This window comes from Kickxella alabastrina, assembly GCF_025024165.1.
Source record: "Kickxella alabastrina strain RSA 675 chromosome Unknown BX661scaffold_5, whole genome shotgun sequence".
In the NCBI taxonomy this organism is placed as follows: Eukaryota; Fungi; Kickxellomycota; class Kickxellomycetes; order Kickxellales; family Kickxellaceae; genus Kickxella; species Kickxella alabastrina.
Window position 1 is genome coordinate 353,084 of NW_026251476.1, and position 19,010 is coordinate 372,093.

The 19,010-nt window shown below is 44.9% G+C and overlaps 9 protein-coding genes across 9 annotated transcripts; 4 read left to right on the top strand and 5 right to left on the bottom strand.

Moving 5' to 3' along the window:
- The first annotated feature begins 1,676 nt into the window (after nucleotides 1-1,676).
- Nucleotides 1,677-2,962, top strand: BX661DRAFT_178927 (mitochondrial carrier domain-containing protein). Its single transcript, XM_051535050.1, has one exon. The coding sequence runs from the start codon at nucleotides 1,906-1,908 to the stop codon at nucleotides 2,896-2,898; it is 993 nt and encodes a 330-aa protein (XP_051393380.1). The 5' UTR covers nucleotides 1,677-1,905; the 3' UTR covers nucleotides 2,899-2,962.
- A 187-nt stretch (nucleotides 2,963-3,149) lies between these two features.
- BX661DRAFT_223151 (uncharacterized protein) lies at nucleotides 3,150-3,955 on the bottom strand (the record flags this gene model as incomplete). Its single annotated transcript, XM_051538872.1, has 3 exons — nucleotides 3,150-3,510; nucleotides 3,546-3,600; nucleotides 3,649-3,955. The coding sequence occupies 3 exons, from the start codon at nucleotides 3,953-3,955 to the stop codon at nucleotides 3,186-3,188; spliced, it is 687 nt and encodes a 228-aa protein (XP_051393381.1). The 3' UTR covers nucleotides 3,150-3,185.
- Nucleotides 3,956-5,866: 1,911 nt separating this feature from the next.
- Nucleotides 5,867-6,308, top strand: BX661DRAFT_80965 (uncharacterized protein). Its single transcript, XM_051539489.1, has one exon. The coding sequence runs from the start codon at nucleotides 5,942-5,944 to the stop codon at nucleotides 6,272-6,274; it is 333 nt and encodes a 110-aa protein (XP_051393382.1). The 5' UTR covers nucleotides 5,867-5,941; the 3' UTR covers nucleotides 6,275-6,308.
- A 1,812-nt stretch (nucleotides 6,309-8,120) lies between these two features.
- BX661DRAFT_169521 (uncharacterized protein) lies at nucleotides 8,121-9,184 on the bottom strand (the record flags this gene model as incomplete). Its single annotated transcript, XM_051533529.1, has 2 exons — nucleotides 8,121-8,171; nucleotides 8,210-9,184. The coding sequence occupies 2 exons, from the start codon at nucleotides 9,182-9,184 to the stop codon at nucleotides 8,121-8,123; spliced, it is 1,026 nt and encodes a 341-aa protein (XP_051393383.1).
- A 931-nt stretch (nucleotides 9,185-10,115) lies between these two features.
- Nucleotides 10,116-11,329, bottom strand: BX661DRAFT_178930 (uncharacterized protein). Its single transcript, XM_051535051.1, has one exon. It carries the CDS (start codon nucleotides 11,193-11,195, stop codon nucleotides 10,143-10,145), a length of 1,053 nt encoding a protein of 350 aa, XP_051393384.1. The 5' UTR covers nucleotides 11,196-11,329; the 3' UTR covers nucleotides 10,116-10,142.
- A 1,255-nt stretch (nucleotides 11,330-12,584) lies between these two features.
- On the bottom strand, nucleotides 12,585-13,963 carry BX661DRAFT_178931 (uncharacterized protein). The gene has a single exon (XM_051535052.1). The coding sequence runs from the start codon at nucleotides 13,886-13,888 to the stop codon at nucleotides 12,911-12,913; it is 978 nt and encodes a 325-aa protein (XP_051393385.1). The 5' UTR covers nucleotides 13,889-13,963; the 3' UTR covers nucleotides 12,585-12,910.
- Nucleotides 13,964-14,337: 374 nt separating this feature from the next.
- Nucleotides 14,338-15,794, top strand: BX661DRAFT_178933 (uncharacterized protein). The gene is made up of 3 exons (XM_051535053.1): nucleotides 14,338-14,433; nucleotides 14,607-14,700; nucleotides 14,854-15,794. Exons 1-3 carry the CDS (start codon nucleotides 14,398-14,400, stop codon nucleotides 15,690-15,692), a joined length of 969 nt encoding a protein of 322 aa, XP_051393386.1. The 5' UTR covers nucleotides 14,338-14,397; the 3' UTR covers nucleotides 15,693-15,794.
- Nucleotides 15,795-16,282, bottom strand: BX661DRAFT_178934 (uncharacterized protein). The gene has a single exon (XM_051535054.1). The coding sequence runs from the start codon at nucleotides 16,218-16,220 to the stop codon at nucleotides 15,831-15,833; it is 390 nt and encodes a 129-aa protein (XP_051393387.1). The 5' UTR covers nucleotides 16,221-16,282; the 3' UTR covers nucleotides 15,795-15,830.
- A 268-nt stretch (nucleotides 16,283-16,550) lies between these two features.
- Nucleotides 16,551-18,865, top strand: BX661DRAFT_178935 (natural resistance-associated macrophage protein-domain-containing protein). The gene has a single exon (XM_051535055.1). The coding sequence runs from the start codon at nucleotides 16,944-16,946 to the stop codon at nucleotides 18,693-18,695; it is 1,752 nt and encodes a 583-aa protein (XP_051393388.1). The 5' UTR covers nucleotides 16,551-16,943; the 3' UTR covers nucleotides 18,696-18,865.
- Nucleotides 18,866-19,010: the final 145 nt, after the last annotated feature.

Genomic DNA, 19,010 nt, shown 5'->3' on the forward strand with positions numbered 1-19,010 from the left:
TCAAAAATAAGCAAGTGGAAGAGAAAAAAGTGTACTCTCCTGGATTGCGGCTGTAGTTAATGGTATCAGATAAATAAAAGTAAAAGTTGTGAAAGGTTACAGAGTGAAAGAGAAAAGAAAAAGAAAAAGAATAAACGATAAAGTAGATGCAAAGTGTATATTGTGAATGTGTATTGTGAGTATGCTTTTTTATTTTAAGACACGGGCAGTAATAATACGCGGTTAATATGTGGATATAATAGATGTTGTGGTCGTATGCTGGGTGTCAGCTGAAAGTGAAAGTGAAAAGTAAAAAATTAAAAGAATGAAGGCAAAGTTGCGCAAGGTAGAAATAAAATTCAGTTGAGCAGAGTGAAGAAAGGGAGGACAGAAAGACAGGAGGCAAAAATAACAAGTATTTAACTGTGCATGGATGCGTGAAATAGCAGATGGCCAAAGCTGGGCGTGGATGGGTGTGTATCATGCACATTGACATGCATAAAGAGGAAATAAAAACTGGTTATAAATAGCAATGCGGTCAGGAACTGCGCTTGCCAACAGATGCCAATGGACAAGCGAAAGCATCACACGCACTGCGTAGATTTTTTTGACGATCTTTGAACCCAGCCTTTCTTGTCTCGATCACAAATTCTAAATAACACCTAAAAAAGATGAGGCGTAGCCAAGCTTGCTTTTTTGTTTACTGTTTTGATTTAAACAATTGGACATGGCGAATTTATATTTAAATTGTTGGAGGGGGGAGGAGCCAAATACGGATGATTGTGTACATGCGCCCCTCTTGGTGTTCTCCCTCGCCGCCCCAACCACATTGTTGGATGCTATCGGGCATATCTTGCTTGCTTGCCCAAAACAATCCCTATTGGATACATTCCACTCCTTATATGGTCATTGCGCCTCCCCTCGTCCCCCCCTCTATATTGGATTGTGCATTATTGCTTTGCATTGGTGAGAAAAGTGGCTGGGTCGCCGATTGTGCCAAATAGTCCATCGGAACAATGATGCTTGGACTAATCGAGTGGTAATAAGATTCATTTTTAGAATAAAAGAGTGGCCCAGCACAATAATGCACCGATCGTGGCAACAGCCACTCCTATAAGAGCGTCTGGCTACGCCAACATATGTGGTGGCAAAAATAGGGTGTTTTCTATATTTGCACGAGCTATGCCTAACGCTCTAATTGTGCAGTTGCATAACATGGGCATACAAAGAGCATTTAGATCTTTTCTTTGGAACACCTGCAGAACAACATGAATAACGCAATATTGCACATTTAGATATCCCATCAATCCTCAAGCGGTTGCTTTTTTTAACTCTGCCTTGTTATGTACAAATTGCTGCTTACACTTTTCTAGCGCATAATATATTTACCGGTACATCATGCACACTCGATAGTCACATAACCGTGACATGGGATGTGAACTATAATGTGGAGGCAAATCTGGGATCGCCCGAGCCCAAGGTTCTTTTTCAGCCAATCAACATCATTTGTGGTACTTTAATAATTTGTGCTCCCTGTTTTTCCCGTCGGGGTATTCTTTAGCCGAACACAAAGTGGTCACAAATTGGTGACAAATTGGTATCAAAGTGGCCCGAGAGCAAAAAAGGAAACAAAATTAGAACGCTCAGACCTAGAAGTAAGAAAATTTTTTTTGACCCCAGGCGCATACCACGTCCTTCTTTTTAACTTTTCCTAATTTTTTTTGCAGGGCTAGACTTTTTTTCGCTCTATTTTGTATTTTTCGATCTTGTTTCTACCTCCAAGCAGCCGCGCATTTTGTTTTTATTCATCAATCCTTTTTATTGCTTATTCTTTGTTTCGATCGCACATCCACATAATCCCCATTACTACCAACAGCAGCAACGATAACAATAACGGATAACAGGATAACAGGATAACAGGATAACATGTCGACCAATCTGGAAACAAAAACGCAGATGCTGAGCCAGCAGAAAAAGCCGCAGGTAAACATGGCGACGGCGCGCGATCGCATTGCTGGTTTCGCAGCGGGCATTGCGTCTGGAGCGACAAAGCTCTTTGTCGGGCACCCCTTCGACACAGTCAAGATCCGATGCCAGGTGGAGGGCGGCCACGGGCGATTCAAAGGCCCAATGGACTGCCTGCTCAGCACAGTGCGCCAAGAGGGCCTACGGGCGCTTTATAAGGGTGCAAGCATCCCGCTAGTCGGCTGGGCCGTCATGGATGCTGTGCAGCTGGGCAGTTTATCTAACTACCGGCTGCTGCTTCAAGGAAACAACAAGTCGCACAAGCTATCGCACTTTGAGCACGGGCTGGCGGGATTAGGCGCCGGGTGGACAGTTGCGCTGGTCGCAACACCCGTTGAGCTAATCAAAATGCGGCTACAAATGCAGTACGCGTCAGGAACTGCGCGCAAGTATCGCGGCCCGCTTGATGTTGCGCGCCACTTGACACGAACCTACGGGCCTCTTGGTATTTGGCACGGGTTATCGGCGACCATGTCACAACGCTCGTTCTTCTTCCTTCTGTGGGGATCCTACGATGTGTACTCGGAGTGGATGCGCTCCTTGCGCGTGTCTCCAAAGTTCCCTTATCTTGCTAAGACAGGCTCTATGGGCGCTTTAGAAAATCGGGCGCCGTCAGAAAAGCTGGTGAACTTTTTGGCCGGTGGCATGGCGGCAAACACGTTCTGGTGCTTCTGCTACCCGGTGGATGTTGTTAAAAACCGCTTTATGACGCAGGGCGATATCAGACCCATTCCGTTCCGCAAAATGTTTGCACATGTTTTCCGCACAGAGGGAGTCGCCGGCTTTTTCCGCGGATTCGTGCCCACGTTCATTCGCGCCTTCCCGACAAACGCCAGCGCTATTTTCATCTGGGAGAGCACTGTGCGGTTAATCAAGAACGAGGGCCGTCATTAATTGGGCCTGGTGGTCTTTTCTTTTTCTTTTTTGGTGCGCCAACTGCTAATTTTGTCAAGCCAGCTTGATTAATATTAATTAGAATGTGTTTAAAAGCCAAATTAAACCGCCAAGTATTTTAATCTGCGCTGCGATTGATGATAACAAGTTTGACAAGAGCTTATTTTGCCCTTGGATCCACGCCAATGAATAATCATATAGAAGGGGCGGCCACTTCGCGTGGTTACTTTGTTTTTCTTTAAAAAACATTTCCACGCTTTTTCAACGCTGCTTAATATTTTCTAACTTTAAAATTTACCAATTAGGTTAGTATTACTTTTGCCATACTCCTTAAAAGAAAGCTGGCCGATTCCGTGGACGAGAACCACCGTAGTGTCGCTCAAGAGGCCAGCAATCCCCTGATCTGGCTGCTTGTAGGTGGCATTGCACCACCAAATATCGATCCGCTGAATCGCTAGCACCATCTCCTTGACCCTCGCCATGAACCCAGCCACGTTAGCAATGTCCATGTTGCCAGCATGCCTAGCGCCCAAATCAGGAACAGGATTGTCGATGTGCAATTGGAGCATATGTGCTTCTCCAAAAATAACACTGCTATTTGATGGCAGCGCGCTCGCCTGGCTGAATCTGAGTTTGCCAATGCCCACTGCTCCACGGATATTCTCATTGTGTCGACCGGGAGACTGGCAGAGAACTCGAGGACTCCAAAGGAGCGAGGTCAATTGGGGAAGTGGTAGACCATGGGTTGACTGCGCGCAAACAAAAGCATGATTTGCTTGCACATCTTTGATTGGAACACCGAATTCCAGTCATCAAAGGCAAGAAGGGGGATCGCACTTGCCATGTCATCGGCATCGTCGGAGCTGCTGACATCACTGAATTCACTGTTGCTGTTGCTGCTGGAATCTTCGTCGTTGCTTTCAAGGGTGCTAGGGTCCTCAGCACTGCTGGCATCATCACCTCTGTGGTTAGTGGCCGTGTGCATATCCAAACAATATCGAACGATTTCCTCAACAACAATAAGGGGCAGTTGGGGGCCATTGGGCAGAGTGCTCATGCTAAATAGGAAATGAAAGATCGAATGAGTAAAAGTTAAAAGACGAGTGTGAGTAACAAGTAAAAAATATTGATGTGAAGGATTGCTGTGAATACCAGTGCAAAGGCGTGTAGTTACCAATATATAGCGAGGCCAATGTAATATTCGGCTGCGCAATTTTCTAAATGTTGTGCGGCTTCTCATTATTCCATTGAAACACTTGTAATGGCAAAGCTGGCCAAAAATATTAAATACATTTTCACATTTTTATTTTCTACAATATGCACCAAGTTTTTTGTGTGCTTATCCACATGGCTGAAAAAATTATAATAATGTTGCCCATCAAATTAATTTTAAACCAAGCCATTTTTGCACAATCAAACCCCCCAAAAAAGTATATACCGTTTTACCAGGGATTTTCAAATAGTGTTAATGGAACATGTATTTATTTTTAAACTTGTAAAACTCTAAAGTATAAAATTTTGCTGACATTGATTATATTACACTTGGTAATATTGTTGGTATTTAACAAAATTTTTAAATAGTTTAGTTTACCCTTGATTTAAAAAGTATATAATTTTTTAACAGCGGTTAGAGCCCGGCTAGATAAAAAAATTGATGATAGTGCGCGCACGTTTTTTAACTATCACACACGAGCTCGCAGTTGGATTCAATATTATTAAACAATTGTTCTATATTTTGTATAAAATGTAAAAACTAATATAAATTGTAATTGTATACGTACGTTTTATTGTATAATTTTTGTAAGAGGTGGTAGTATGTATGGCTTTTTTATGGTTTCTGGGTAAACATGTGAGCCTAATTTTGTTAAAAAAAACTTCATTTTTACTGTGCTCCCAGCATCTGTGTAGAAACAAAGTGTTTTTGATATAAAAATTATAATTGATTGATTGAATGAATGACAAAGCCATTTGTGATTTTATTCTAACTGTCATGCAGCTACACCGGAACAGTGAAAAATAAAAGATGTGCAAAATTATTTAACAATTGGTTATCCGAATTCACACTTTCTTTTTCTTTTTATTTGTATTGTGCACAATAGACCCAGTTAAATACACCTGACATATTTTTTAGTTATCGTTGTGAGACATGTTGGATATTTTTAATAAAGTTGTTTGGTATTAAAGATAAGCAATACTCTGAATTATTGTTTTAATGTATCGGCTGTATTGTCGTTGGCAAAAATATAAGGCTTAAAAATAATTTGATGCGTCCACTTTGGCGCATTCTTAATTTGGCAAGCAAAACATGCGTTCTGTTTCAAAACTCAGAAATGGCTACCGATGACAGAAAAACAAAACTACAGGTGCATGCATATGCAGTCTTTGTCTATTTATTTACCTTGTCTCAGATACATGCATTGTTAACAAATAAAATTTTGTTGATAACAATGCCATTTAAAGTTTTTTGTTTGAAGGGGAAAAATGGGGATGCTTATATTAGTAAAATATGCGCACCAAAAATGATTGGCAATATAATGACTTTGCTGTCATACCAGAAAATCGGGTTCTATTTGTTGTCTTTTATAGCCAAAATTAATGAAACTGGTAAATGGATATAGTGCACTTTTTATTTGTCATGTTCATTGTATTTTGTGCGCTGCGTTTGCATTTACAATATAAATCCGCCTTTTGTGTTGCGGTTATTTGTGGCGCCCATTCCCTATTTTCCATATGTACTTTTAGTTATCTGGTGGCTGAAATATTCTCATATTCTTTGCAAAATAAAATAGGCAAAAGAATGCATCCTTTCGGCGTCATTACCACATAACACACCAATACAACAATGCGAATAAACATACATTCCTGACCTGTTTTTTATGTACCGGACCCACACGGGAAGAGAGAAATACAATTTTTGTTGCCAAATGACAAAGATGGAAAAGTGGTTATTCAAAAAAGGGGTGACATATCCCCGGCCACCCTTTATTCTTTTCTTTTCTCTTATTTTTCCTCACACAGGTTGCCCCATTTGCTCTTTTATTTTATGACTGGCTCTGGCTCTTACAACGTGTGTCTCGAGGTAATATGGAGTGTCTTCACGTATGTTGCTCTCTTTAAACGCCACCTTTGGCACCCTCTTAATTGTCCTGGCTTTGAAGTTCGGCGCGGAAACGTTGATCGGGGTCCCGTTTATATTCAAAGTAACTTCCAAACCAGCTGGCTGATATGTCACTTATTTTTCGGCAATCCTTTCCCAATACTATTTGTTCTCCTGTTTTGTGTTTGTGCTTTTCATATTCGCTGTCATGTTGTGTTTGGCTGCATTTGCTCTGTTTCAAGTTTATTGGCATCTGACAGCCACTTGGGCAGTTTGTAACAGCCCAGCAGCATGGTCTTCATCCAGAACTGAGCCCTTTTGTCAAAGGGGGTAAAAGTGAAGGAAACACAAGGCTATGCTGCAAGCGCTCAGTTGGCTGGGGACTGCGGGTGGCTCATATCTTTGTGATGTGCGGAAGATGGCGATAAGTGCGAATCCACTGAAAGTATTATATGAAGCTGGTGTGGGGCAACGGCTCATATTCCGTATGCAGTGCGCTAACCTATCTTCACAAAAACGCAGCCATTCACATGTGGAATCATACATTGCGATTTGATAAACTGCTTGGTTAGACAGAGCCGTCAGTTTCTGCCTAGCGCAGGAAAGAAACAGCAATCCAAGGTTGTAAGGGTCGATGTGTCAGGTTTAACATTTTTGCGCTGATTTCTAGTCTTTCTTCTGCAACCCCCGGCGAGTAAAAACATAACAATGAGAGAATAAAAACAGTCTGTTTGGCTGCAAAGGTTGAGATGCCTCTAGTCGATGCATATGCCATGCTATGTGTTGTTGTGTATTGTATCTTGCGGCCATTTGTCGGGACCGGGACAGACAAGAGTTTTAGGGCTTTGGGAATGCCTTTGTGCAGTTTCTGAATGACGCTAACAAATTGCAACACATATTCCACAAGATTGCCTGTTTTCAAAATATTGGCGACAGGAAAAATGAACTGGAAACTAATTCTGACAGCAACCGTGGAAATAGCAAACACGATATTTGTCCTTTTGAACTCGTGTATGTGCTCACCCACTCGAATGGGTTTTGTTTTTGTATTGACTGCTTTTATTTTTTGTGCACTATTTTATGTTGTAAGTCAAGAGTAAAATTTAATTGATAAGTTAGGCATATTTGGATTATTGTAGTGCTGCTTTTTCATTTATTTTGTTTAACATTTCAAATAACACATTCTAATTTATATCATCATAAATATTATCATTGCCGACGAACAGAGATTTTTACTTGCTGGTTGCGTTTCCAAAATAATGTGATGAGAATGCCAAATATATAGGGCAGATACTTAGAAATGAAAATAATTTCGATTCGGCAGTGAACAGCTTCTCGAGAGATAAAAAAGGATTCATCTGTTTTAGTTATAAAGTTATGCTTCATAATAACTCCATTACATAAAGACAAGGTAAAAACATCACATCCATTTTCTAAAATATTATTTAAGCGCGGCTTACACAAAATACTTTACATGGTTATATGGTTTGTGCCGCCAATCCCCGACCCCCTCATTGACAGCCACAGCCGATCCCACCGGCCAGTATTGCGGGTGGTTCTCCGATTGCGACCTCTAATCAGATTCCTGCGCGCGCGGTACCGCCCTACGACCGGTTCCGCAGAGTTGTCGTTCAGTGGCAAGGCGTATTCATCAAGCCCTGTTGATTGAGACTGTGATAGCGCATCCTCGAGCGATGGTCCGTAGTACCATCTCCTAATATCAAGCTTGCAGTACGGGCAACACGTTGATCTTGAAACCAGCCAAGTGTCAATGCAAATGACATGGTACTTGTGTTTGCATGGAAGCTCGCGCAACTGGTCGCCAACCTCAAACTCTTCCAGGCAAATTGCACAAGTCCCCAAGCCGCTGGTTCCATCATCACTAGCCGCCATCGAGCATCGCGATTGCCGCTGTGCAATGTCTGGCTGTGACCTGTGCATCAACCAGGCCGAGTTAGGTTTCTTCACGTAACTCGACTCGGCGGATATCTCTCTGTCCGACGTAAGATCAAGTGAGCGCGAGCATGATCTTGTACTCTGATCTTGGTACACGACAGATCCTGCATTGATGTAGATTCCCTGGCTATCATCCGGCACCAAATCATCGTATGGATAGCAACCGGCGCTAGAATGCCTTGTAGAGGTTGGTGCCAGTGGAGTGCTTGAACCAGCTGCGCTATAGTTGTGGTGCCTGGGCGTGGCAAACATCGGTACTGCCACAGAAGGCGGTGGCTCAATCGAAGAGGGTGACATGTGCATGATCCGCGGCATAGGCCACTTCCCGGGCATTTTGGGGGCGCCACTGGTCGCCCACTCGGTCATTTCAACGTCGCCATCTGCATCACAGTTACCATCAGCAAAATGCGAATTAGGGAAGGAACTCCGGTAGTAATGGCTGGCAGCAGCGGCCGTGTACTGCATGTTGTTTGCCGACTCCGAGCCGTATCCACCCGAGAGCGGCTCTGATATCCCGGGGCTGAATTTTTGCATTGGGATTCTTGGATTGTACCTCATACCGATAGGGATGTCGTCGTCGCTGCTGTAATCTGAAGCGTCGTCAGCAAAGCACTCGTTGAATGCAACCCTCGGCGAGCAGAATGCACTGATTTTCCGCAGCTGCTTTTTCTCTGTGACCTCATATACAGGGAGCAAATCGAGTATCGTTCTGTTCAGGGTTTCTGGTGGTCTGTGCGCCGTCACAATCTGCTGTCGAATATGCTCGGTGTGTCTTTGGTTGCGGTTTCGTGAAACACGAGCCATGGCTACTCCCAGAGCAATCAGAAAAATGAATACAATGGCAGCCAGCAGCACAAAAATCTTGGTATCGCTCAGGGTGTCGGCAGATGTCAGTCGTATGTGAGAGTTTGGAAGTATGCCAGCTACATCGCGGACATAGGGGGTGGCTACCAGCGAAGGCATGTCCATGTCTGATCCAATATCTGACATCGCCGCGGCTTGTTCGGCAGACGGGGTTTGCAGAAGGTCTTGAGCGGCCCTGCCCTGAAACTGCGTGAGCAATCCAGATACCGGATGCAGCGGGGCCAGTGCGGCGGCAGCTGCTGGATTCAGGAGATGGGCTAAGGTTGCGATAATTGAAATGAGTGCAAGCGAGTTGCAGGAAAGTGTGCGCATGCCTTGCTGCACCTGCGAGGTTAGCATTTGCGGCTTTGCGTGTTGTGCGCTGTCCATTGTGTTAGTTTATGCTTTTTGAAAATTTGTGTGATATCATAATAGCATTTAACAAAGAATAGAAATGAAAAGCAAAGCTGTCGCGCTTGGACATTGTATAACGATTTATAAAGCGCATGCAATCTCTGCAGCGTTGGTAACTGGCAAAGATGTACCAAAGTTTATCGGTATATAATACTGAAACAAGTTGGATAGACTAGTTTGCGCCAACGGCAACAGAGGTTTTTTAAAATGTGACTACAGTGCTAACAAATGAACGATTCTAGATCATTTTTAAAACCCGCTGTCATGCAAAACTATTTTTCTACGCTTTTTTACGTGAAACAGGTCTTTACAGCTATTTTTTATATTTCAGTTTTTGGTATTTTTATTATTTGTTTGCAAGTCGCACATTTGTTTGGCATAACCAGCGCTCGAGGATCTAGGTACGCGAGTTCAAACACCACTCACCGTCTTTGGCTGATCACACAAGCGCAATTGATCGGCAGCAAAAATACGCATTTTTGGCGATGATGAGTATAATAAATCCCATGAATCAAGGTCAATTAAAGCAAAGCAAATATTAATACTAATATTGATCTGCATCACGCGAAATTTACGATTCCAGCGTGGCAACACGTTTTAATGTCTGCGTTTTTGCACTCAACCATCATGACTTTGGTTGTTACCTCGAACATCCATATTTTCAAATGGCCTGTACTCAAACACGAGCTACTTTAATGTTGCTTGCGAGCTCAGCAGGGGTGAAACTCATACCATGCTGCTTAGTACGATTGTAAAGTATTGCAGACAAGGCACCAGTAAAAATTAAAACAAAAGCTTTTACATTAAAGTCAATTTCGTCACCTGCGTTGTAAGCATTGCAATAAAATAAAATGTCTTTTGTAAATAAACTTAAATCACGTGCCACATTCAAATTTGGTATATAAACAAAAATCTTAAAATCAAACTCTCACCACTACTTTTTGGTCTTGCTGGTGCTTAGGGAAATATCGTCGATGTTTATCCAGGACTGCTCAGAGGCCTTTTCGTTATTGGCATTGTCGCCCTGTGTGCTGTTTTTGGCAGCCAAGGGCTCTGGGAAGAGAATTGGGTCGTTGGTTTTGACCTCGATCATAAAGTTGCTTCTACCGCTGGAATACCCGGAATACCCGGACTTCCACCTCCTATCTGCTGTGTCATCACCTTCAATGTCTATCACACATGCGACAGGGATTGACGCTGTGAAGACCGCATTGTTGTCCTCAAATGGGTGATATTCACGGCGGGACTGCCTGCCCAACCGCTGAGAATCCATGGGCATTTCAATATCGAGTGTAGCTCTTGTCGCAGGGTTGCGCGACAGTCTCCTGACTAATGCACGCACTGGTGTGGTCACACCATAGTGGGCAACATCACAAAACAGTCTGGCCATGTTAGCAATTGGCAGGCGTGATCGGCTCTCGGCCAGGTAGCTCGAGTTGTCATCGGACTCACTGTAATTCGAGCCGCCTAGTATGTCTTCAAAGCCGCCCAGGTCGGCTTGAATCCGCGGCCCTGAGTGGGAGCGCTCCAGGTCAGTAAGTACGCTGCGAGTGTCATACTTGCACAGTGGGCACAAAGACGACTTTGAAGTCAGCCACGGGTCAATACACTCGATGTGGTAGTTGTGGCCGCACGGGAGGATGCGCATTTTGGATCCAACAACAAAGTCGTCAATGCACACAATGCACGTGGCAATGCAACCCTTTAGAGTGGGGTCGACAAGCAATTCATCGGCGCAGTCGTTGCTACAGCATGATTTGTGCTCAGATCTGGAACATTTGCAGGTAGTATCAGTTGCTGCGCCCTTTTCAGATCCAGAAACATTGGCGTTAGGTCCAACCACACAGCACGAGGTGTTGCCCAGCTTATCCAAGCAGCAAGAAATGCTGCCAATGCTGCTTGGGTTGCTCGCTAGGCTGCGCAGGCTCCTCTGTCGAACGCTCGGGTTCAAGATAGAGTCTAGCGGGGTAGTGCATTCTGACAGCATCTTAACGTCACTCTCATTTACTGTGCGCAAGTGCAACCGCTCCAGTGCGCACGAAGGCAATGTCTGTATCTGCTTGGTCAGATCGCCGGGAGTTCTGTCCCGGAGATACCGTCCGGCACGCCGGCGGCTCGAAGAAACATGGAAAGAGATGGACGTGAAGAAGCAAAGTGCGAGGACAACGACTAATGTGATCAATGAAATCTCCCATCCGCTCAGGCGGTCGCTGTTTTCTTCGGAGAATATGGAAGCAAAAATAGCACGGTAACGATTGTTATTATTAATTTGGGCCTCCTCCATCAGGGTTGTGACCTCCAAAAGCAGTGTCTCTCCGTAGTCCCTGTCCACTACCATGACTGGAATAGACAGCTTGCTCTTTTTTATAGTGCCGCTGAGGAGGGTGCTCATGCTGACAGCGTCCATCGTTGAACTGTAAACAAATGCGCCGACTGCGCCATCAAATTGCGCCTGTTTCAGCTTTTCCACTATAGGGCACTCGCCCTCGTCGCTGATGAGCGCAATGCGGATGTATGAGGTGGCCAGATACTCTTGGCTGCGCTCTACAGGTTGGCAGTTTTCAAGTTCAGGCAAAATGTACACCAATCCCTTTGTGCCTTCAATCGAGCCGGATGCGGAAACTGGTAGGTGTGCGATCCGCCCCGAGCTGCTCTCCAAAACAGTTGTCGCAGCTACAAGGACAATTGTGTCGTTCTCAATTTCCACCAAATCCTTGCGGATGTGTGATGCCAGCGCGGTGCCTGATAGCAGCAGCGCCAGAGTGGTAAGCTTGCACAATACTTTCATCTTGGGCCAGCTTGTTTAATGAAGTAAATACGGGATACAATAGTTTGTCGAGTTGATTCAGCAATATAAACCAGGGATATAAAATGATTCGAGTTTTAAAACAATGTTAATATCAAAAGAAGAGAGGAGTGGTGGCGATTGAAAAGTTTTGTGTAAAAAAAGAAAACAAGGTGTATGTTGTCGGCGTATGTATGAATATTGCAGTTAGTGTGCTCAAGTTGTATGAGTAAAAAAAAAGAAAGCAAGACATTTTAGGGCTAACCTACACGCGGTAAACTGCATCTGTTTGTGTCGTTCTAGCGCTTTGCTGATTAAATAAAACAGTACATGCCTGCAGTTTCACAGCAACGATAACTTGGTCTCTGATCAGCATGATGTATAAATAGAGCTCTGCTTTAAAATAAATCGATGCAAATGTGGAGTGTAGAGTCCATAAAAATATTTTTGGCAAGCATTGCTACTGCAATTTCCGTTTTCTTGCTGAATTTTATTTTTCCACACACGGTCAAAAGACGCACTTGAATAGGTTAGCACTCTAAAGTTTGGAGTTTTTGTGTGGCTATTTATCAAGCATATTGTATACCAGAGCACCAATATGCCAGCCCGCAATTTATAATGACACGCCTGCTTCGTGTGCACTTTCAATTTCCCCATGCGCCTTCATCTGCCCCAATTCCCCCATACATCCCGAATTTCATCCCCACGCGTGCTTATGAACATTTTACATTCTCGGGTAAACAAAAGTAAGGGTATGGACAATACAACCACTTCTTTTGGCATTCATCTCCACAACACTGAAGAAAAGCGCGTGACGTGAAGAGACAATATGTTAAAATGCAGTGCTCCTGGTTGCGCATGCTTTTTCATTGTACTCTTTATTTTGGAGATGATGACAAAGGGTTTAAAAAATAAACTCAGTTTTCAGCCTTTGCGATGGCAGCAACGGCGTCCTTGGGCTCTTCAGAAACAGTCTCTGCAACAGCCTCCGCGGCAGATTCTGAGGCGACCTCTACGGCAGTCTCTGCAACGGTCTCTTCAACTTTAGATTCAGTCTTCTTGGCCTCAGGCTCGTCAAACAAAGTCTGCAGGTTCAGGCGTCTGCGGGCATTAAAATCTTCGACAAGTCCAATGATGCACATGCTCTTGAACGCCTCAATGACAATGGTATACTTTGCATTCTTCAGGTCAACCTTGTGCTTGGCGTCCAGCGGAGCGGCCACGGCGGGAATCACGTCGTCGCGCTTGAGAGCATCGCAGTAGCGGATGTTGACAACCAGGGCAAACGTCGATGGCTCGGCGTCTTCGGCAAGCAGCTCGCTAGCCACTTCCGTGGCACCCTTCACAATTGCATCGAGCTTCGAGGTGGTTGTAACCTGAGCCGGAACAATACGGCCAGTAAACCTGGTCTTGCGCTGCATGGTCTTGGTCAGGTCATCAAAAATGAACTGCACCAGTTTTCCGGGGTCGATCTTCCTGTGGCACTTGATGAAAATGAGGCAGTCGATCATCGTGTTGTAGTAGCGGAAGAGCTTGGGCTTCCACTTAGACTTCATACCGGCGACTTCGCGCGCGATTTCGTCTTCGATGTCAACCTTGGGGGCATCGGGTTTCTCATCAGCATCAGCATCTTCGTCTTCCTCGCCATCGTTCATGATTTCGTCCTCGATGCCCGGGTACAGCTTGCTCGCGTACTCCTCCAGGAGATCAATAGTCTCATGGGCACTCTTCTTCTCCTTGTGGCGGTTGCAGGTGGCAAAAATACCCTTCATTCCAGGCGAAATCTCGAAAACGCTCTGCGAGTTCTTGAACCGGTCAGTCATCGGCTGGAAGCGCTTAGCACGCTTTTGCTGGGATGAAGACTGGCCCGGTTTGTCGCTCGATCTTTTGCCCATTGTTATTTAACGTCTGAAGGAAAAGAATAGAGTGGGATGTCGTAGTGAAAAAGAGGTAATGTATTTTTTTGGAAGCCGCCGCGATTGACATTTCTGCTATCGTCAACATCGTACAAGATATTTGTCAGTCGCAGTGCGCCATCTTATGACTTAATGTCACGTGTAAATACAGCAAGTTGAAGCGCATTTGGTGCGGCTAATAATGCCAGTTACTGAATTCGAATGCTTCCTTGTTGATAACAATGATGTACCCAGTGGCGTTCATGGAGTATCCTCCCAATGACCGCATATAGCGCGGTCACAAGAGAAAATGTAATACTAAAATTTTATGCTTTTTACTTCAGCCAGAATGTGGAGAAAGCAAGAAAAAAATGTTACTCGGGCTTTTTTGGATTTAGTATTTCTGATTTGAAATCGAGAACTGAGTTTGATCCTCTCTTTTTTATCTCTTGTCTCTGATTTTTTTATTTATATTTTTTGCTTTAATAATTTCGAAAATTCAAGTAAAAATGTTTGCTTCGCTTCGCAACACCATTCCTCGTCAGGTACGAAACATAAAAAAGAAAGACTAAAAGCGGCAGTCAATATTCAAGCGGATGTGCTATTGATTCGCCAGCGTTGCTACTCACCAAAGACCAAATTGTTTTTTTGCCAAAACACTACGGATGTCACTAAATTAATTCGCAAAATTTGACATTCTTTTTTCCTACAAGTTTAGCTCTCTCGTGCATACAGCACTGCGCCCGCAGGCGGTAAGAGCGGAAGCGGTATTCTCTGGGCCTCGCTCGCCACTGGCGCCGTTCTCGCCGGAGGTAGGTTTCCACTGCGCGCAAGCAGCACATGGACACGCAATGGCAATGGCAATTGCTTTGATCTTGTTTCTTTGCCTGCCTCGGGAGAATGTAGCCATATACCACAGATACCACTAATTAAAAAATCCACAAACAACCACTCTATACAAATAGGCTACTACTACACCCGCTCCAAGGACAGCCAGGGTGCTGCGCCAGCGGCCAGCAACGAGCCCCTCACGGCTGCGCTCGACCCGAAGAAGTTTATTGCGTTTAAGCTGAAGGAGAGCACGCCAATTAACCACGACACAGGCCACTACCGCTTTGAGCTGGGTCCCAACCAAGTGCTTGGCCTGGACATTACATCGTGCATTGTTGTGAAGGCGAAGATTGGCAGTGACGAGAAGCCCACCATCCGCCCGTACACACCGGTGTCACCACAGGACGCGCGCGGTTACTTTGACCTTGTTGTGAAGCGGTACCCGGAGGGCAAGATGTCGTCGCACATTCACTCGCTGAAGCCCGGGGATGAGCTGGAGATTAAGGGCCCGATTCCCAAGTACCCGTACAAGGCTGGAGCTCTGAAGGAGGTAGGCATGATTGCCGGCGGCTCGGGAATCACACCCATGCTGCAGCTCATCCAGCATGTGCTGGAGGACCCCACGGACAACACCAAGCTGACCTTAATGTTTGCCAACAAGTCCGAAGAGGACATTGTTCTGCGCTCGACTCTGGACGGCTATGCCAAGAAGTACCCTGAGCAGTTCAAGGTGCACTATGTTATTGACAAGGCATCGGATGGCTGGAAGGGCGAGGTGGGCTACATCACCAAGGAGCTCGTGCAGAAGTACCTGCCGTCTGCTGACCGCAGCGATGTTCTTGTCAGTGTGTGCGGCCCTCCGCCCATGATGAAGGCCATTAGCGGACCCAAGGCACCCGACTTTAGCCAGGGCGAGGTTAACGGTATCTTTAAGGAGCTCGGCTTCACTTCCCAGCAGGTTTTCAAGTTCTAGGTACTCAATTTTGGACGATTCAAATACAACGATCAACCAATCAATGTTTTTGCGAGCGAAATATAAGGGTCATTGCGTGTTGGAGTTAAATTAATTAAAAGGATTATTACATTTTCGTTATTGATTAAAAACATTGGTTTAACAATTCAACAGCGAGCCGTTGATGCGGGCGCGGCCCGTGTTACGGGCCTTGGTAGGATTGCGTCTTTGGCTAGCGGGTAAGAGCCGAGCATTCATATCTTCCAAACGCTGCTCTACCCGAGACATTTGTAAAGGCAGCGTGTCAGGCGTGTTTATTGTCGCTGCGCTGAGCTTTTCTGTTAATGTGGTGTTGGCATTGGTCAAAGTGGTGATAGTATCTTGAAGCTTTCCAATTTGTTCCTGAAGCAAGTCAATTTGTCCATGTAGTGAGCCAATTTGTCCATGAAGCGTGCCAATTTGTTCCTGCAACTCGGTGAACTGGTCGACCACTTCCATGAGCTTGGCTAAAATGAGCTCCTCTGTCACTTGTACCGGCTGGGCCGACATTTCAAATGAGAAATTTGAAAAAGCAAATATTGTTGGATATACAAAAAAAAAGTTAAAAAAGCAAAACAAAGAAGGAAAATGAGCTGTTCGTATGTAAAATTGTCCCTTCTTTTTTTTTTTTAAAAAAAAATATGCATGGCACACAGATCACTCAGCCAAAATCAATTTTTCCCATACAATTTGACTATATTGTACAATGCGTGCAACATTTGAATTATTCTTGTTTAAACTTTTAATATAACAATAACAAATGGACGTTATCAATATTATAAAATTTCAATATATTAAAAATATTCTATTCATATGGTCAAAAATAAAATAAAACGAGACCAGCTGTATGTTTAAACTTTGACGCATATATTGTGCGCATTGAGGTTTGTGTTTTTTATTTCTAACCTGATTATCAAGTTGACTCGATCTTTCTGTTCATTCTACTCAGAAAAGGAATTATTTTGGCATTATTTTCGGAAAGGCCGAAAGAAAAAACCAATGCGTTTTGTGTGTGTGTGTGTGGGGGGGATGTGAGTGAGTGAGGATAAGAAAATGTTTGAAGACTCAATCCACATAGAATAATGCAAAACGTCACATTCTTTTCAATCTCTGGAACTTTTGCGAACAAACAAATAAAATTTTTTTTGCTCACCCGAACTTTTTTCTTTATTTTTGTATTTTTACACTTTTTCATTCCTTAATTCCTCATTATTATTTTGTACATTCGGACAAATGTGGAAAAGCGTTCCGATGAAAAAACACGACACCTCAGATGATACACCAGTATCAGCATCAGTAACATCAGCAGCACTGACACCTAGCAACCCACGGCGGACAGAAGAATGGCAGAGCGAAATAACGCCCATTAGTGAGTACATCGAAATGGACACACTGATCAAACAGAACCCTAGCAAACCAACCCACCGCAAAATCAGCACATCCCTCACAGCTTCTTCTCCCTCAATTTCCGGAACCCGGTCGAGCCAAGACGACACCCTCACGGATGCATTCCAAGAGCACTACCAACACATAAAGATAGAGTACAACAGTGATAAAAGCGGTAAATTCTCCATAAAAAAACTTTGGCAGTTTATCGGACCCGGCTTACTCGTCAGCCAAGCGCTTTTGGACCCGGGCAATATTGAAAGTGACATTTCGCAGGCAGACACTTCCGGGTACAAACTGCTCTGGCTTTTGCTGCTTGCGCATATTATTTGCATTTTCGTGCAGTGCCTGGCAGCGCGTCTGGGGGTTATCACGGGGAGACACTTGGCGCAGCATATCAAGGCACAATACCCCTTGGTGTTTGCGGTTATGTTCTGGGTGATTAGCGAGCTGGCAATTATCGGGGCGGACATTCAGGAGGTTATTGGTACAGCCACAGCGTTACAGATCCTAACGGGGTTGCCGATTTGGGCTGGGGTAGTGATAACGGCGGTGGATTCTTTTTTATTTCTATATATTCAGAGATTTGGCGTGCGCGTCATGGAGCTGGTCTTTGGGCTGCTGGTCACTGTGTTGGCGGTGTGTTTCTGGGTTGAAATGTTCATGATCAAGCCAGATGCGCGCGAGGTCATCAAGGGAATGTTTATCCCGCGGATTCCCAAGGGCGCTGTAGTCCAGGCTGTGGGTATCATTGGGTGTGTGCTGATGCCTCACAATCTATATTTGCATTCGGCGCTCGTCGGGAGTCGCAAATTGGATAGGCGTGAGGTCTCGAGGGAGGGTGCAGTTCGCGAGGCTATGCGGTATTTCCGGATTGAAACATCAATTAGTCTCGGGTACGCGTACTTGATCAATATGTCTGTGGTGGTGGTATTCTGCAAGGCATTTGAGGTTCTGCGGATGCAGGGGAATACCCAGTATGTGGCTAGTTTGGCGGATGGCGCTTCGGTGCTGTCGAGTGTGCTTGGGTCCGGTTCAAAGTATATTTACGCAATCGGGTTGCTCGCCATAGGACAGTCGACGACGATGTCGGGGACTTTGAGTGGGCAGTATGTGACGGAGGGATTTTGGGATATGCGGATTAAACCGTGGCAGCGGGTTCTCGTCACACGGTCGATATCCCTTATTCCCGCACTTCTCGTTGCCGTTCTGGCCAGCAGCCATATGGATATGCTGAGCGAAATCATCAATGTCATTCAGGCAGTGGTTCTTTCCTTCACTATTATTCCGTTGTTGAAGTTCCAGGCGCATGCGGGGATTGTAGGGAAAGAGTTTGTGTTTGGGAGGGTGGCGCGGGTGGCGGCGGTGGTATTGACGTTGGCGATCTGTGCACTTAATGCATATATGGTGGCGAGTGTTATTCCGCTGAGATCGCCGGGGATGTATGTGGCATTGGTGGCTACGGTGTTGGTGTATTTGGGTGTGCTGGCGTATACTGCGGCGTTTCCCCTGAGGTGTGTATGGGGGGAGGGCGCTTTGGTGGATAGGGCACCCGGACCAGTGCGATGGATGTTTGGTCGTGTCAGTTTTGGACGATAGACTTATTCATTTTTTGTTTTGTATGTGTTGAATAGATATTGCATCTGTACGTTTGGCAAGGAATGAACTAAAATAATCGGACCGGACCGGACCGGATCGGGAGAAGGCGGACTTGAGCACTGTGGAATGCCAAAAAAAAACAGAATGCGAGAATGTGGGAATGCATGCGGCGAGGCGTGTGATAACGCAGTCAAAAAAAAACAGGCCCGTGCGCGCCCTCGTATTTTAATTTTGTGTTTATCTTTTCTCACAAGCCCAAAACAATAAACTTTGCGTTCTCACGCTCGCGATCTATGCGTGTGTGCGTGCATGCGG

Bases quoted from the DNA above. Each gene is read 5' to 3' on its own strand.
- BX661DRAFT_178927 (XM_051535050.1), top strand. From the start codon at position 1,906: ATGTCGACCAATCTGGAAACAAAAACGCAGATGCTGAGCCAGCAGAAA.
- BX661DRAFT_80965 (XM_051539489.1), top strand. From the start codon at position 5,942: ATGACTGGCTCTGGCTCTTACAACGTGTGTCTCGAGGTAATATGGAGT.
- BX661DRAFT_178930 (XM_051535051.1), bottom strand. From the start codon at position 11,195: ATGCTGTCAGAATGCACTACCCCGCTAGACTCTATCTTGAACCCGAGC.
- BX661DRAFT_178931 (XM_051535052.1), bottom strand. From the start codon at position 13,888: ATGGGCAAAAGATCGAGCGACAAACCGGGCCAGTCTTCATCCCAGCAA.
- BX661DRAFT_178933 (XM_051535053.1), top strand. From the start codon at position 14,398: ATGTTTGCTTCGCTTCGCAACACCATTCCTCGTCAG. The intron at 14,434-14,606 runs GTACGAAACATA...CTACAAGTTTAG, and splicing joins GCAACACCATTCCTCGTCAG to CTCTCTCGTGCATACAGCAC. The intron at 14,701-14,853 runs GTAGGTTTCCAC...CTATACAAATAG, and splicing joins TGGCGCCGTTCTCGCCGGAG to GCTACTACTACACCCGCTCC.
- BX661DRAFT_178934 (XM_051535054.1), bottom strand. From the start codon at position 16,220: ATGTCGGCCCAGCCGGTACAAGTGACAGAGGAGCTCATTTTAGCCAAG.
- BX661DRAFT_178935 (XM_051535055.1), top strand. From the start codon at position 16,944: ATGTGGAAAAGCGTTCCGATGAAAAAACACGACACCTCAGATGATACA.